Source organism: Grampus griseus, assembly GCF_964374135.1.
Source record: "Grampus griseus genome assembly, chromosome: 2".
In the NCBI taxonomy this organism is placed as follows: Eukaryota; Metazoa; Chordata; class Mammalia; order Artiodactyla; family Delphinidae; genus Grampus; species Grampus griseus.
This window is the reverse complement of record NC_139018.1, coordinates 162,130,429-162,147,434: the sequence shown is the minus strand read 5'-3', so window position 1 is coordinate 162,147,434 and position 17,006 is coordinate 162,130,429. Positions and strand designations below refer to the sequence as shown.

Genomic DNA, 17,006 nt, shown 5'->3' with positions numbered 1-17,006 from the left:
CTATTTTTAGCTTTTTAAGGAACCTCCATACTATTCTCCATAGTGACTGTATCAATTTACATTCCCACCAACAGAGCAAGAAGGTACCCTTTTCTCCACACCCTCTCCAGCATCTATTGTTTGTAGATTTTTTGATGATGGCCATTCTGACCAGTGTGAGGCGATACCTCATTGTAGTTTTGATTTGCATTTCTCTAATGATTAATGATGTTGAGCATTCTTTCATGTGTTTGTTGGAAGTCTGTATATCTTCTTTGGAGAAATGTCTATTTAGGTCTTTTGCCCATTTTTGGATTGGGTTGTTTGTTTCTTGATATTGAGTTGCATGAGCTGCTTGTAAATTTTGGAGATTAATTCTTTGTCAGTTTCTTCGTTTGCAAAGATTTTCTCCCATTCTGAGCGTTGTCTTTTCATCTTGTTTATGGTTTCCTTTGCTGTGCAAAAGCTTTTAAGTTTCATTAGGTCCCATTTGTTTATTTTTTTTTCCATTTCTCTAGGAGGTGGGTCAAAAAGGATCTTGTTGTGATTTATATCATGGAGTGTTCTGCCTATGTTTTTCTCTAAGAGTTTTATAGTGCATGGCCTTACATTTTGGTCTCTAATCCACTTGAGTTTATTTTTGTGTATGGTGTTAGGGAGTGTTCTAATTTCATTCTTTTACATGTAGTTGTCCAGTTCTCCCAGCAACACCTATTGAAGACACTGTCTTTTCTCCATTGTATATTCTTGCCTCCTTTATCAAAGGTAAGATGACCATATGTGCGTGGGTTTATCTCTGGGCTTTCTATCCTGTTCCACTGATATATATTTCTGTTTTTGTGCCAGTATCATGCTGATTACTGTAGGTTTGTAGTAGAGTCTGAAGTCCAGGAGCCTGATTCCTCCAGCTCAATTTTTCTTTCTCAAGATTGCTTTGGCTATTCGGGATCTTTTTTCTTTCCATACAAATTGTGAAATTTTTTGTTCTAGCTCTGTGAAAAATGACAGTCGTACTTTGATAGGGATTGCACTGAATCTGTAGATTGCTTTGGGTAGTACAGACATTTTCATAATGTTGATTCTTCCTATCCAAGAACATGGTATATCTCTCCATCTGTTGTTATCATCTTTAATTTCTTTCATCACTGTCTTATAGTTTTCTGCATACATGTCTTTTGTCTCCTTAGGTAGGTTTATTCCTAGGTATGTTATTCTTTTTGTTGTAATGGTAAATGGGAGTGTTTCCTTAATATCTCTTTCCGATTTTTCATCATTGGTGTATGGGAATGCAAGAGATTTCTGTGCATTAATTTTGTATCCTGCAACTTTACCAGATTCATTGAATAGCTCTAGTAGTTTTCTGGTAGCATCTTTAGGATTCTCTATGTATAGTATCATGTCATGTGCAAACAGTGCCAGCTTTACTTCTGCTTTTCTGATTTGGATTCCTTTTATTTCTTTTTCTTCTCTGATTGCTGTGGCCAAAACTTCCAAAACTATGTTGAAAAATAGTGGTAAGAGTAGGCAACCTTGTTTTGTTCCTGATCTTAGTGGAAATGATTTCAATTCTTCACCATTGAGAACGATGTTGGCTGTGGGTTTGTCATACATGGCCTTTATTATGTTGAGGTAAGTTCCCTCTATGCCTACTTTCTGCAGGGTTTTTATCATAAATTGGTGTTGAATTTTGTTGAAAGCTTTTTCTGCATCTATTGAGATGATCATATGGCTTTTCTCCTTCAATTTGTTAGTATGGTTTATCACATTGATTGATTTGTGTATATTGAAGAATCCTTGCATTCCTGGGATAAGCCGCACTTGACCATGCTGTATGATCCTTTTAATGTGCTGTTGGATTCTGTTTGCTAGTATTTTGTTGAGGAGTTTTGCATCTATGTTCATCAGTGATATTGGTCTGTAGTTTTGTTTCCAACAGAATTTCAATTGTATTGATTTGAGTCTTCTCCTTTTTTTTTCTTGGTGAGTCTGCTTAGTGGTTTATCAATTTTGTTTATCTTCTCAAAGAACCAGCTTTTAGTTTTATTGATCTTTGCTATCGTTTCCTTCATTTCTTTTTCATTTATTTCTGATCTGATCTTTATGATTTCTTTCCTTCTGCTAACTTTGGGGTTTTTTTGTTCTTCTTTCTCTAACTGCTTTAGGTGTTTATTTGAGATGTTTCTTGTTTCTTGAGGTAGGATTGTATTGCTATAAACTTCCCTCTTAGAACTGCTTTTCCTGCATCCCATAGGTTTGGGGTCATCGTGTTTTCATTGTCATTTGTTTGTAGGTATTTTTTGATTTCCTCTTTGATTTCTTCAGTGATCTCTTGGTTATTTAGTAGTGTATTGTTTAGCCTCCATGTGTTTGTAGTTTTTACAGTTTTTTTCCTGTACATGATATCTAGTCTCAGAGAGTTGTGGTTGGAAAAGATACTTGATATGATTTCAATTTTCTTAAATTTACCAAGGCTTGATTTGTGACCCAGGATATGATGTATCCTGGAGAATGTTCCATGAGCACTTGAGAAGAAAGTGTAATCTGCTGTTTTTGGATGGAATGTCCTATAACTATCAATTAAGTCCATCTGGTCTATTGTGTCATTTAAAGCTTCTGTTTCCTTATTTATTTTTATTTTGGTTGATCTGTCCATTGGTGAAAATGGGGTGTTAAAGTCCCCTACTATTATTGTGTGACTGTTGATTTTTCCTTTTATGGATGTTAGCATTTGCCTTATGTATTGAGGTGCTCCTATGTTGGGTGCATAAACATTTACACTTGTTATATCTTCTTCTTGGGTTGATCCCTCGATCATTATGTAGTGTCCTTTTTTATCTCTTGTAATAGTCTTTATTTTAAAGTCTATTTTGTCTGATATGAGATTTGCTACTCCAGCTTTCTTTTGATTTCCATTTGCATGGAATATCTTTTTCCATCCCCTCACTTTCAGTCTGTATGTGTCCCTAGGTCTGAAGTGGGTCTCTTGTAGACAGCATATATATGGGTCTTATTTGTGTATCCATTCAGCCAGTCTATGTCTTTTGGTTGGGGCATTTAATCCATTTATATTTAAGGTAATTATCAATATGTATGTTCCTATTACAATTTTCCTAACCGTTTTGGGTTTGTTATTGTAGGTCTTTTCCTTCTCTTGTGTTTCCTGCCTAGAGAAGTTCCTTTAGCATTTGTTGTAAAGGTGGTTTGGTGGTGCTGAATTCTCTTAGCTTTTGCTTGTCTGTAAAGGTTTTAATTTCTCTGTCGAATCTGAATGAGATCTTTGCTTGGTAAAGTAATTTTGGTTGTAGGTTTTTCCCTTTCATTACTTTAAATATGTCCTGTCACTCCCTTTTGGCTAGCAGAGTTTCTGCTGAAACATCACCTGTTAACCTATGGGGATTCCCTTGTATGTAATTTTTTCCTTTTCCCTTGCTGCTTTTAATATTTTTTCTTTAATTTTTGATTGTTTAATTAATATGTGACTTGGTGTGTTTCTCCTTGGATATTTCCTATATGGGACACTCTGCACTTCCTGGACTTGATTGATTATTTCTTTTTCCATGTTAGGGAAGTTTTCAGCTATAATCTCTTTAAATATTTTCTCAGTCCCTTTCTTTTTCTCTTCTTCTTCTGGGACCCCTATAATTAAAATGTTGGCGCATTTAATGTTGTCCCAGAGGTCTCTGAGACTGTCCTCAATTCTTTTCATTCTTTTTTCTTTATTCTGCTCTGCAGTAGTTATTTCCACTATTTTATCTTCCAGGTCACTTATCCGTTCTTCTGCCTCAGTTATTCTGCTATTGATTCCTTCTAGAGAATTTTTAATTTCATTTACTGTGTTGTTCTTCATTGTTTGTTTGCTCTTTAGTTCTTCTACATCCTTGTTAAACGTTTCTTGTATTTTCTCCATTCTATTTCCAAGATTTTGGATTATCTTTACTATCATTATTCTGAATTCTTTTTCAGGTAGACTGCCTATTTCCTTTTCATGTGTTTGGTCTGGTGGGTTTCTACCTTGCTCCTACATCTGCTGTGTATTTCTCTGTCTTCTCATTTTGCCTAACTTACTGTGTTTGGGGTCTCCTTTTCACAGGCTGCAGGTTCGTAGTTCTCATTGTTTTTGGTGTCTGCCCCCAGTGGGTGAGGTTGGTTGAAAGGGTTGTGTAGGCTTCCTGGTGGAGGGGACTGGTACCTGTGTTCTGGTGGATGAGGCTGGATCTTGTCTTTCTGGTGGGCAGGACCACGTCTTGTAGTGTGTTTGGGGGTGTCTGTGACCTTATTATGATTTTAGGCCACCTCTCTGCTAATGGGTGGGTTTTTGTTCCTGTCTTGCTAGTTGTTTGTCATAGGGTGTCCAGCACTGTAGCTTGCTGGTTGTTGAGTGGAGCTGGGTCTTAGCGTTGAGATGGAGATCCCTGGGAGAGCTTTTGCTATTTGATATTACATGGAGCTGGGAGGTCTCTGGTGGACCAATGTCCTGAACCTCACTCTCCCACCTCAGAGCCTCAGGCCTGACACCTGGCCGGAGCACCAAGATCCTATCAGCCACATGGCTCAGAAGAAAAGGGAGAAAAAAAAAAAAAGAAAGAAAGAAAAAATAAAGTAAAATAAAATAAAGTTATTAAAATAAAATTTTTTTAAAATTAGAAAGTAATAATAAAAAGAAAGAAAGAAGAGAGTAACAAAACCTAAAGACAAATCCACCAATGATAACAAGCGCTAAAAGCTATACCAAAAAAAAAAAAAGAAAAAAAAATGGACAGACAGAACCTTAGGACAAATGGTAAAAGCAAAGCTATACAGACAAAATCACACAAAGAAGCATACACATACACACTCACAAAAAGAGAAAAAAGGAAAAAAAATATATATATAAAGGAAGAGAGCAACCAAATCAATAAACAAATCTACCAATGATAATAAACTCTAAATACTAAACTAAGATAAACATAAAACCAGAAACAAATTAGATGCAGAAAGCAAACCCCAAGTCTACAGTTGCTCCTAAATTCCACAGTCTCAATTTTGGGATGATTCGTTGTCTATTCAGGTATTCCACAGATGCAGGTACATCAAGTTGATTGTGGAGATTTAATCCGCTGCTCCTGAGGTTGCTGGGAGAGATTTCCCTTTCTCTTCTTTGTTCGCACAGCTCCTGGGGTTCAGCTTTGGATTTGGCCCCGCCTCTGCGTGTAGGTCGCCGGAGGGCGTCTGTTCTTCGCTCAGAGAGGACGGGGTTAAAGGAGACGCTGATTCGGGGGCTCTGGCTCACTCAGGCCAGGGGGAGGGAGGGGTAGGATGCGGGGCGATCCTGTGCGACAGAGGCCAGCGGGACGTTGCACCAGCCTGAGGCGCACCATGTGTTCTCTCGGGGAAGTTGTCCCTGGATCACGGGACCCTGGCGGTGGCAGGCTGCACAGGCTCCCGGGGGGGAAGGTGTGGATAGTGACCTGTGCTTGCATACAGGCCTCTTGGTGGCGGCAGCAGCAGCCTTAGTGTCTCATGCCCATCTCTGGGGTCCTTGCTGATAGCCGTGGCTCACACCCATCTCTGGAGCTCATTTAGGCAATGCTGTGAATCCCCTCTTCTCATGCACCCCAAAACAATGGTCTCTTGCCTCTTAGGCAGTTCCAGGCTTTTTCCCAGACTCCCTTCGGCTAGCTGTGGTGCACTCACCCCCTTCAGGCTGTGTTCAGGCCCCCCAATTTTTATTGTAAATCCTGGCTCCACTGTTTCCTAGTTTCGGGACCTTGGCTAAGCTTCTCAACCTTCCTAATTCTCATTTACTTAATCTGTGAAACAGGGACCTTAACACTTACCTCTTAATGTGACTGCAAAGACTGAATGAGATAACAGAATTAAAAGACTTTAGTGGCAGTAAAGGCTTTCCTGTGATGCCTGGCACATGGTAAGTATAGAATAAAAGGTAGGTACTATAATTATGTTAAGCATCTCCAAAGGTGAGGCATGCTTACCCTTAAAACAACCCCCTTGTCCTTTCTTTCAAAGCGCATGCAATTTAGCAGCAGTAGCAGCAGCAGGAAATCTGGGCAAAGATAAAATAAACTTGTGTGCTAACAGAGTGCAGAGGAGAGAGAGATTAATTTTGATCAGAGCAAAGGTCAATGCAGAGGTCTTCTCTAGTGGTCGAAGACATTATTTTAGGAATATAAAATCTGTGTATTTTTAGGAGAGTCTATCATTAGAAATTAATGCAGACAAGATCATGATACATGGAGAGAACAGCTCCCCCTTGACTATGAATTGTCATCGAAGGGAAAATTCTAGAGCTGGGAGAAAGAAAAAGTGGCCCTCTAGGAAGGAGAAAAAAATGAGCATCACTAATCCGGAATCAGCCAACCCATATTATAATGATCCAGAAAAGGAAAATTTGAATGCTAGTCTTTGTTCAACCAATAAATCATTTTTATCTTGAAATATCTTCTTCTTTGTTTTCCCTAATAAAGTACACTAGCTTGGTCAGATTGCCCTACAATCATATAAAAAGATACAACTCTAGAATAACACTATTTAGATGTTCTTAGAGTTAAAGAAACAACAGGATTGTTGCATGCATTGCTGAATTACTGCATTTCCTGAACTTTTCCATGAATGACAAAATTCCTACCATAAAATTTCCCTCAAAACTCTGGGTAGGACAAGATTGTATCTCTGACTCAAAACTTGAGAGAGAATAAATTCTTTAGCGTTTAGAACATTTCATAAAAAACTTTAGTAGTATGTTCATATCAAGACATATGAAACAATCATATTTCAGCTTTTCTCAGAGACAGATTTTAGCAGAAAGCAAAAAATCAGAACCTATCCCAATGACATTTTTATCATTTTGTTATGTAAGTGTTGAAAGAGCTGGCTTAAGTAGGAATATACTGAATTTTGAATGTTTTTCTATATCTTGACATTAGATTTTCAGCAAAACAAATAATTAAACCAAACTACTTTCATTAAATGTTTTCTTCTTACCACAATATCAGAATTTTCATTATAAGACTGTTAATCTGAGGTTCACTTCCTACTCAATATCATGTCAATTTCGTTTAAAGGGAAGCCAGCTGTGAACTTTGGTTTTTGCTTTTAAATTTTGATTTCCTTGTCTTTTAAGGATCATATTTTTTTCCATAATAATTTAGCACCTACTGTTTTTAAATTGAGAAATTCAATTTCATTCTTGGACAATTAAATTTTAATTATTTCCAGGGGAACTCATTAGTGCATTAGTACAAGCCGGCTAAGGGAATGGAATATGTAATTTAGCACTAAAATGCTCCATTTTTGCTACTCCATATATGTTTGCTAGATTGCATTTGCTGAAGTTTAGTTTTCTAAATTACAACCAAGTAAAATGCAGCCACCAGAGTTGGTTAACACCTAAGCAAAATTTTAAAATCACCTGGATGATCTTGAAAAAGCAGCTATAAAGAGATGTAATGCTAAATAATTCTACAGCTCTTATCTCTAGTTTGCCAAATGGTGCTCAGATGGAATGCAAACACAGCATTCACTGACTGGAAAATCAAAGATGACTTTAAATATGCCTTGATATTTCAGGGGGGCCTTGGTTACCAGGAGACTTGGCTCAAGACCTACCTGTTGCTTTAGAGTTTGGAAAAAAGAAAGCTGGTTTCCATTCTGTATTCATAGCCGTCCGTAGAGACTGGCAGATGGCCAGTGGCAAAAAGGAGACAGAGACCAAAATGCAAAATAGATGACAGATAGATCGATAGATAGATATATAAAAATAACACAGTTCAGTACCTTTTTTTTTTTTTCAAAAAAAGTAAAGAATTACATGCATTTTATATCCAAAAGGCTAATAAACCTAATGCCATCTCTTCAGGGGAAAGAAACGTAGCCCATACACTCAGCATTGATAATTTTCTGCTCCTGAAAGGTTCTTTAACTTTAGACTTTTCTGAAAGAGTATCCAAATTTTCCTAATACACTTTAACATATATTTCCTTTCTTTTAGGAATATATGTTTGTTTATTGATTGATTCAGTGTAGGTAATATGTACATATGGTGAAAATTCAAACTCTATAAAAGGGAATCTGATGAAATGATATTCTCTCTTTATGTCAATTTCCAATTCATGGCAGTTTCCCCAAAGGTGAAACTAGCTGCTACTAGTATCTTATATATCTTTTCAAAAGTATTCTCTATATTGGAATATACTTCAAAATGCTTTTATGTAATGGATAAAATAGCATCACACCTCATTATACTATTATAATTAATTCACACACAAAAATTTGTACATTTGTTAAAGCTGGGCTTGGAATGCTCAGAAGGAAATAAAAATGGACTTTAATTCTGTATTCTTAAAAGTCAAATGTGTTTATGTTATATTTCAGGACAAGCTAATTAAGAGAAATACTAAGATTCTTTATCTAAATTTGAAGGGATTATAAAGGGCCTAGCACTAAAATAAGTTCTAAATTCAATTCACCACTTATAAGCATTGCACGTCAAAAACAATTATCTTGGCTGTATGATATTTCTAGAAGCACCTCAGCTCCTTTAGACCAGTGAATTTCTACTGTGGTAGGAGTATTTTAATAAAAATTCAGAAATCAAAGATGTTCCAACAAATTTAACTAGCTAACAATGTTCCAACATCATCTGATTTATTTATTTTATATGCTATACTTATCCAAAAATTTCTTGCTTTCTTTTATCATGATCTATTTCATTAACTCCTGATAGATTTTAACAACAAATATTTTTATCTTCAGAACTTTTTTTCTGTAGTATTTCTCTATTCCAAATTAAGAGTAAATGTTTCCACACAATTTTGGCCTAAGCACTGCAGGCTTACAGGACTTTCAGCCCACACATTGCAAGAGCAGCATTTCCACTGTGCCCGCCTCAGATTACCCCAAGATCCCCTAAGGAGGATTGTTAAAAAGTTAAATCCCTGGGCTCCACTCTGGACCTACTGATTATGGATCCCTTGGAGGGTTTCAGAGACATCTGCATTTTAACAAGCTTCAGTAGCAATTCTTCACTGTACTAATATGTGAGAACTACCAAACTTATGGCCACTCAGATGTAAAGAACATAAGAAGCAAATATATCTGGATGACGTATGGATTTCACATTTTAGCATATACAGTCAAAGAGCTTTATTGATTTGTCCAAGATTAGTCAGTTAATTGTTGGCCGTGCCACTAGGCATTCAGACATCCAGTCGAATCTACCTCAGACAACAAAACACGGCCCCCTCTTTAGTTTCAATTTTGTGGAATTTTAATTCCTTTTGAATAACTCAGGAATGCTTCTTCCATTCTGAGCCCCTCTTGAACCTTGGCTGGCTAGTACTCCCTGACACAGGAAGTCCAGGTGGCCACCAGTTTCAGATCTATGGGCAATTTACCAACTATTGCTGAGTGTATATAATTAAAGTCTAACGTCTCCTTGATGCCTTCAATCAGAAATAACAGCAATTGTCTTCTTCCTGTCTCTCATGACTAGGCGGAGTGGTAACAAAGCATTCCAATTAATTTTTCTTCAATTAAATAATTTTGTTGGATCTGATAGTTCAGCAAGGACGTATTTTCTACCAAAGACAAAAGTCGATTTTGTTAGTTATGAAGAGCTTCATATTTTGTATTTAAACCCGACATTCAATTTATATACTGAAAACAGTAACATTTTCAGCAACCAAAATATTACTAATCTGTAAATCTGATAAGCAGATGGAGGTGATTTCAACTTGAAAGTCAGCACGTTGGAACACAGATCAATAAAAGTTTATTTAAAATTCTTAGAGCTTGGTGAGTTCTAAATGTCCATCTGAAATTAGGTGCATTTCCAAGCAGAACTTTATTTTACCCCAATCCACTGAAATAAGCCTAAGGTTATAATTATTTTTGGATCAGAGCTCCCTCAAATGGCTTCTATTTGATTATTAGGTCTGGACTCCACACCTTATCACCAAAGCTAACAAGTTTCCTGATGTGAAAGAATCATATAAATGTATAATTTACAAGTAGCTTCAAATGTGAATTTATTAGACCATATATGGCTTGTTACTCAACAATTGTAGGTTCCGGATCCTCTCCTTCAATCTTAAAATCTTGGACTAAATTAAGTCTTACTGTTAAATCAGACCAACTTTATATGGCTTTGTATGGCCTTCTCAGGATTTCAGTGGAGTTGCACCTTACTTCAGGGCTAGATATTGAGGTGGGTAAGTAGGTAAAAATCATACTCAGTCAAAATATGCTTGGAATTCCCTTAGTACAGCCCTCTCAGGAGCCTGATACTCTGTCCCTTAATAAAACCAGTTCTTCCTCCAATGTCAGAATGGACTGTGGGGTGTGGGGTTTTTGTTGATGAAGTTGTTGGCTTGCTTTCCAGACCATGTGATATGAAAAATACCCACTGTTTCTTTAAATACTAGAGTCACACTCAATGCTGCAAATGTTCCCATGTTAAGGGGTATAGAGGATCAAGACCAAAGGAGAAAGATATATTCCAGTCACTTGGGTCCTGTTTTTCAGAAGCATAAGATTACTGATTGGGGAAAGGTTGGATCAACTGCGCTACTTAAATTTGTTCTCTCCAACTCTCTTTTTTCTCCCAAACTTAGGTAGTTTAATTTCTGTAGGCTAAATGAGAATATAATAATATAAGCACATTCTCTTTTAAAAATTAGCTGTGTCTTGAGGATATGGGGAGGGGGAAGGGTAAGCTGTGACAAAGTGAGAGAGTGGCATGGACATATATACACTACCAAACATAAAATAGATAGCTAGTGGGAAGCAGCCGCATGGCACAGGGAGATCAGCTCGGTGCTTTGTGACCACCTAGAGGGGTGGGATAGGGAGGGTGGGAGGGAGGGAGACGCAAGAGGAAAGAGATATGGGAACATATGTATAACTGATTCACTTTGTTATAAAGCAGAAACTAACACACCATTGTAAAGCAATTATACTCCAATAAAGATGTTAAAAAAAATTAGCTGTGCCTTTATATCCTTAATTAATTTAGGTTGATAATACATTTCATATTGTTAATGAATTATTAGCCAATATTTCTGACTTTATGTATTTTCAAAAATTTTGAAATATATTGCATGTGATACTTTCTTTCTATTTCTCTTCTTGCTACTGCAAAGAAATCCAATTCATTCAGTGGCCAATAACAGGCAGTGTCAGAGGATGCTCGGGGAGATGCAACAGAAATAACAGGTTAAAAAAAATAAGAGAGCAGTTGTTCAGAAACACCTCTCCCTCATCTCATATTTTTTAAGTAAATATGTTATAGTACTCTTCTGTAGATCCATGTCTTTACCATTAGTAGAGGTCTGCCTATTCTATTTATTCTTTTGATGGGTGGAATCATACAGTACATTTATTCCCAAATTTTTACCAGTACCAGTCTTATGACTTTGATTGGAACTAGGTAAATATATGGTGGAAAACTCTTTTCAAATGAGGCACCAAGAGACTGACTCCCCAGTGTTCAACGTGCTTAATGACAAATGTTGACATCATTTAACGTCAACATCAGGCATCAGCTTAATTCTTTCTATAGCCGTTTGGTTGACACTGACAAAGTCAATGGAGAGTAACAGCCAAAGTGAGCCGTTAGAATTCTCAGGAAAGTGGAAATTTCTGGCCTCAATTATTGGATGGTTCAGTCCAAGCTGTCTGTGTTGGAGCCCTGTATTAGGTCAGGCGCTGTGTTGGGTGTTTACTAAAATGAGTAAGACTAAGACTGTGTTTCTACCCTTGAAATAATTTATGTTCTTTTATGTCCCCTTTGTTGATTCCTCCTTTTGTCTTCAACTCCATGTGGCAAAATTCAAATCATAAGAAAGAGTACGTAATGAATAGTAATACTCATTCTCCTGCCTGTCCCTGTTCACAATCGTTTCCCTAGAGACAAATATTGTTATCAGTCTCTTATGTATCTTTTCCGAGGTATTCTCTGTCTACAGAAACATACATGTATACAAATACTTTAAAATAATCGTATGTAATGGAAAACTAGCATCATACCTCATTATGCCACGCCATAGGCTGCTTCCTGGGATCTCTTCTATTTTCAATTTACACTTTCTCCACAGCTGATCTCATTCAGTCCACTGAATTTAAACACTATCTATATGATAATGACTCTCCAATCTGAACTTCTGGCCATAATCTTTTCCTGGTATATGTGGCTCATATATCCCCACCTATACAGCATTTCCACTTGGAAGTCTGATAGGCATCTCAAACTGAACTAGTCCCCAGTGAAACTCTTTATTTCTTCCCACCCTAGTCTCTATTTCGTAGGTCATCTTACCTATCTCAAAAGACAAATGCCAGCATCCACCAAATTGCCCAAACAAAAATTTAAGAAGTATCCTGGATTCATATAGTTCCCTTTTCCTTCACTTCGAATCCACTAAGTAATCTGTCTCGCGTTGAAATGCTCTTTGCTTTCACTTTGGTGTAGCCGGTTCCCGGTTGTTCAGATCTAAGTTTAACCGTCCCTTTTCCCAAGAAGCCTTTTCTGGCCACTCAGTTCAGAGCAACTACTGGCTCTCCAAACTCAACAGATCATTCATCATCAACTGTCTTTTTTGTTTAATTATCAATTCATTTATTTTCCAGCTTAATATGCTAAACTCAGCTCCCTGAGAACTCTGGCTTTGATTAATGCCTGGTTATTGTTCTAACTACTTCCGTGTTTAGACTAGTGCTTGCTGTTCAGATAAATGTGGAAAGTATTCAATAAATTTTTAAGTAAATGAATGAGTGAATGAATGTTTTAAGAGTCAAAATATATTTTCAATTAAAAAATAAACTTTTGAAAAAAAAAATAAATAAACTTTTGGAGGGTGATGGCTGATGAAACCAAGGTCTCTTCAAAAAGACAAGGTTGTCTAGCATGAAACCAACAAGTAAACTCCTGTTATTCCTATTGATTTTGCTATATTTTCCCTTATAATGTTCGATTCATTTCTTTTGCCGTAGCACTCACCACTGCTAACTTTATTTCCTGCATATCTATTTGCTTAAACTCTATCTCCCCATACTAAACATGTAAGCTCTATGAGGGAAGTGATTTTCTCTCTTTCCTTCACCACTGAATTCACAATCCAGGATAGTAACTTGAACACCGAGATACTAAAAAAATTTTGTTGAATGACTGAAGATAAAAGGTGTGGTTGATTCAGGTCCTCTCAGCTTTCAGTGAAGAAACAAAAGCACTCTTACCTAGAAGTAATGACCACCTGTCCCAAGAAAACACTCTTGATCATGGATCTCATTACATGTTCCTATAACTCAAATTCCTTTAGACCTTGGATAAGCCATTACAAATATTGTGCCTTAGTTTTGGCTTGCTGAAAACTGAGAATTAAAGGAAATAAACAAACCAATTAAAATTATCTTATCTTTCTAGAGGAAGCCCAGCTTGAGAATTCAATAATCACCACCAACTGATTATCATTCAGGGATAAGAAAGCACAAAGGAGAAGGTAAGAAGGATGGAAGAAAACAATCTGAGAGGCAATTTTTGCACTGCTTAGGATAAGACGTCTCTTGTTTTATTGAATTTGTTGATAAAAGCTCTAAAGTCTGGGGAAATGCTTTTGGGCAGCAAAAGCAAAATTTTGATGCTCATAGGCCTAAGGAGAAATTAATAAAATGCAGTGGGGAAATTAAGTTGAACAAAAGTGCAACGAGCCATAGTTAAACCAATTAATTAATCAGGTTTTGATATGCATATAACTGGGTTGCTGAAGAATTAAAAATAAATCCAAGATTTTAAACCAGTGTTTGGTATGCAACAAAACACCAAATGGTAACAGGCAGAAAATTCCAAGTTTTTCTTCATAGTGTTCTTTGATAAATTCTGTCCTCATTCATATGCATCACCACCTTTCTTTTTCCCATGAATCTTAAAAACAACCTATGCTTTCAGTAATATACAAAAGTCTTATGCTTTGCTTCATTCTCTTCTACATGCTTTTTACGCCAATCTCAAAACCATGCAATTTTCTTGCACCCACAATTACAGAAATATTTATTTTTTTCCGTAGTATGTCTACTGTTTCTCAGGAAGCAGTTACGATTAAGTTGCTTAGCGCACCTGCAGCCTGGTGGGTGTGAGGCATCGAAAAGGCAGGCCAGGAAGCACGCAGATCGAGTTTCAATTCCAAACTTATCATTTAAGAGCTCTGAAACCCTGCACAAATAACGGAAGCCTCAGTTTCCTCCTCTATAAAAATGTTATGTGAATTAAATATTTTTGAAAATTCCTGGAACAATGTCTGGCAGAGAAAACTCTCAATGAAATGGGAGCATTGACGGTATAAAGCATTTTGCACAACTTGTGGATGTGTTTCAATTGTCAGAACTGCTTGTCTGGAGCTTTAAACATATATTTCCACCAAAAAATTTTTTTGAAAATAATGAAATGGTTAGTAGAAGGTAGGGTTCTAGACTAGTGTCCCAAACCTTCATTTATCATGACACTGTTTCAGTGGAGATTGTCTGAATAGTACTCTAGTTGGGGTAGCTAACTCGTCCTGGTTTTCCCTCAACTTTCCTGGTTTCAGCTCTGAAAGTCCCTCATCCTGGGAGATCCTTCATTCCCAGACAAGTCAAATCATGATTCCTTCCTTTGGAACCTAGCCATCATTCATTCACTCGTTCATTTTTCTGCAGTATCAGGTACATTCTTAGGCTGTGGAGATGTAAGGACAATTCACCTTTAATAAACCCAGAGCCTAGCAGAGGACACAGACAAGTGACAAATGTCCGTAAGCCTCGAGCTAAATGCTAATTATGGAGGTTGGCACAGGATGCCGAGAACAACAGGGGCTGGGCGCCTCACACAGACCCATGGTTTAGGGAACGTTCTCAGAGGAGATGACCACTGAACTGGAACTTCAATTAGATACGCACTCCAAACCAGGACCTTTTACTTAATTCTTCTGGGCGTTTTTCATGTCTCAGATCAGCGTTACTAAAATATACCTATTAGAATGCCATCTCTTTAGATTCATTTTGGTCATTATGTAAACAGATTTTGACTAACTTCTGATATGCTTGTAATTTGTAGCATGTCAGCAGTATTTGAATATAAATGACTACAAATCCTTAATTTTATAGCAGTTCTTCCCACTCTGGAGATATAGCCAAGTTAAAAATCTACTTTTAAGAATGGTGATCGCCTGCTTGCTTTTCCATTATTTGAAATTCGTTGCACAAAGGAAATTATTGGAACATGTTAAATTGAAAATAAAACAGCGGTTATAGTAAATAATATTGCTCTATCTGAAATACTGTAGTGGTTGTCCCAAAGTTAGCAAGTCACACATGTTTCCCATAGCTTGTTATCAAGGAATTGGCATTCTATTCTTTATACTGCAATAACTTTTAAAGTAGTCCTGAACATGTCCCTATCTTTAGAGCAAAGGCTGCAGCAAGATGATAAGACACCGGCTTCTCATACAACAGAAAGCTCTGCTGGAACGTGCACAAACTTGAAGACTCAGTTCTCCTGGAGGAAGAAGCAGATTTTTCATAGACTCTGCAGGTGAGAGGGGACTTATTCCCGGACAGGCTGGAAGCTCCATGGTGGGCAGGGACCACATCTATATTAATCACTGCTGCTTTCCCAGCGCTCGGGACATAACTACTACACAAAATGGTTGAGTAAATAAAACACATTTAAACGTCTTCACTCTGCATTTCCAACAAATGAGCATTCAGTCTCCGAAAAACTCTACGGACTGAAAAATCCTCTTTGCCATTCATGAAAATCAGCAAACCTCTTTGACACAACCAAGTGATTCAGCTTAAGTTTCAAAGTCAGTTATTTACAACCCAGGCCCAAACCGCACGTTCTATTTATATAGAGTCCTGTTAGTGTCACTGTATTCCTCAGCCTCAGACTCCACCTCTAATCTTGGTTAGTAACCTTTGAGATATTTATAGGAATTTGCTAAGAATGTTAATGTGATTATGCATAAACCATCCTTGTTATTGTGAAGATATGTCATACCATGATTCCTGAAGAATACGGACCAACAGCGGCAATTTATAGATTCATCAATCACAATCATCATCTATCTTAAGCCCCATAGCAATTATAAACATATGTCAGATAATTATCTTACGGACTACAAAGGTTCATGGTCACTTTGAGCAATCAAAGGAAAATACTACAATTCCCATGTCTGAGCATTTTTTGCATTTTGGTGTTTTGTTTAACACATGCACATTTGTTCATGTATATCCACTCAACACACCTGACACATCCAAAATTCAATGGAAGAGTAGAACAAGTCTTCATAAAGTTTAAAAATATTTTGCATTACTGTCTTTTACCTTTGAAGTTTACTACACCAACTGCAGTTGAAGCCAATCTGAGAGGATACACAGGGGCCACAACCATTAAACTGGAGACATGCTAGGAAACAGAAGAGAATGGATGCATCAACACTAATTGGCAGCATGGAGGGAGAGAGAGAAAAAAAAGACTGCTCTGCCAAAATTAACATCACCCGCGCATCCCCATATACACGCAGGATCAAAAGACCCATGCGTAAAAAGATCAGATCATACAAATTGCAAATCATTTTTCCCACCTAGCTATGTTTACATGTTAACTTACTAGGCAATGGGGTCATCTCCACAGCTGAAATATTGGTGATTTTTGACATTTGTAGTTCTACTCGGTGGTATTCATAAATTGTTCTTCTTCGAACATCTGTAAAAACAAAAAACAGCATGGAGAGTAGAAAAAAAATCCACTTTCAACATTTCTTCACTTATAAAACAACTGCATTTTAATAATGAATGTAGAATTATAAGCGTTTCACCTGATGGGGTTTTAAAATAAAAATTTAAAATAATCAAACCCTATAAAAAGGTTGATTATCAAAATCTGAAACTCTTGTACCCAGCAGCATTTTCATCAAGGAAGCTAAAAATGTTGATTAGGGTCTCAAATTTCTCACTTCATTAGCAGGGCTCAAACCCACTGTCATTCAGAGTACACT

At 37.0% G+C, this 17,006-nt stretch overlaps 1 protein-coding gene across 3 annotated transcripts in view; it reads right to left on the bottom strand.

Moving 5' to 3' along the window:
- PLXDC2 (plexin domain containing 2) overlaps nucleotides 1-17,006 on the bottom strand; it is a 415,558-nt gene that overhangs the window by 91,773 nt on the left and 306,779 nt on the right. For all 3 annotated transcript variants that reach the window (XM_082647894.1, XM_082647893.1, XM_082647892.1), the window contains 2 exons: nucleotides 16,619-16,714; nucleotides 16,333-16,414 (listed from right to left, as the gene is read on the bottom strand). In XM_082647894.1, the coding sequence (XP_082504020.1) occupies nucleotides 16,333-16,414; nucleotides 16,619-16,714 (178 nt within the window). The remainder of the gene's footprint in view (nucleotides 1-16,332; nucleotides 16,415-16,618; nucleotides 16,715-17,006) is intronic.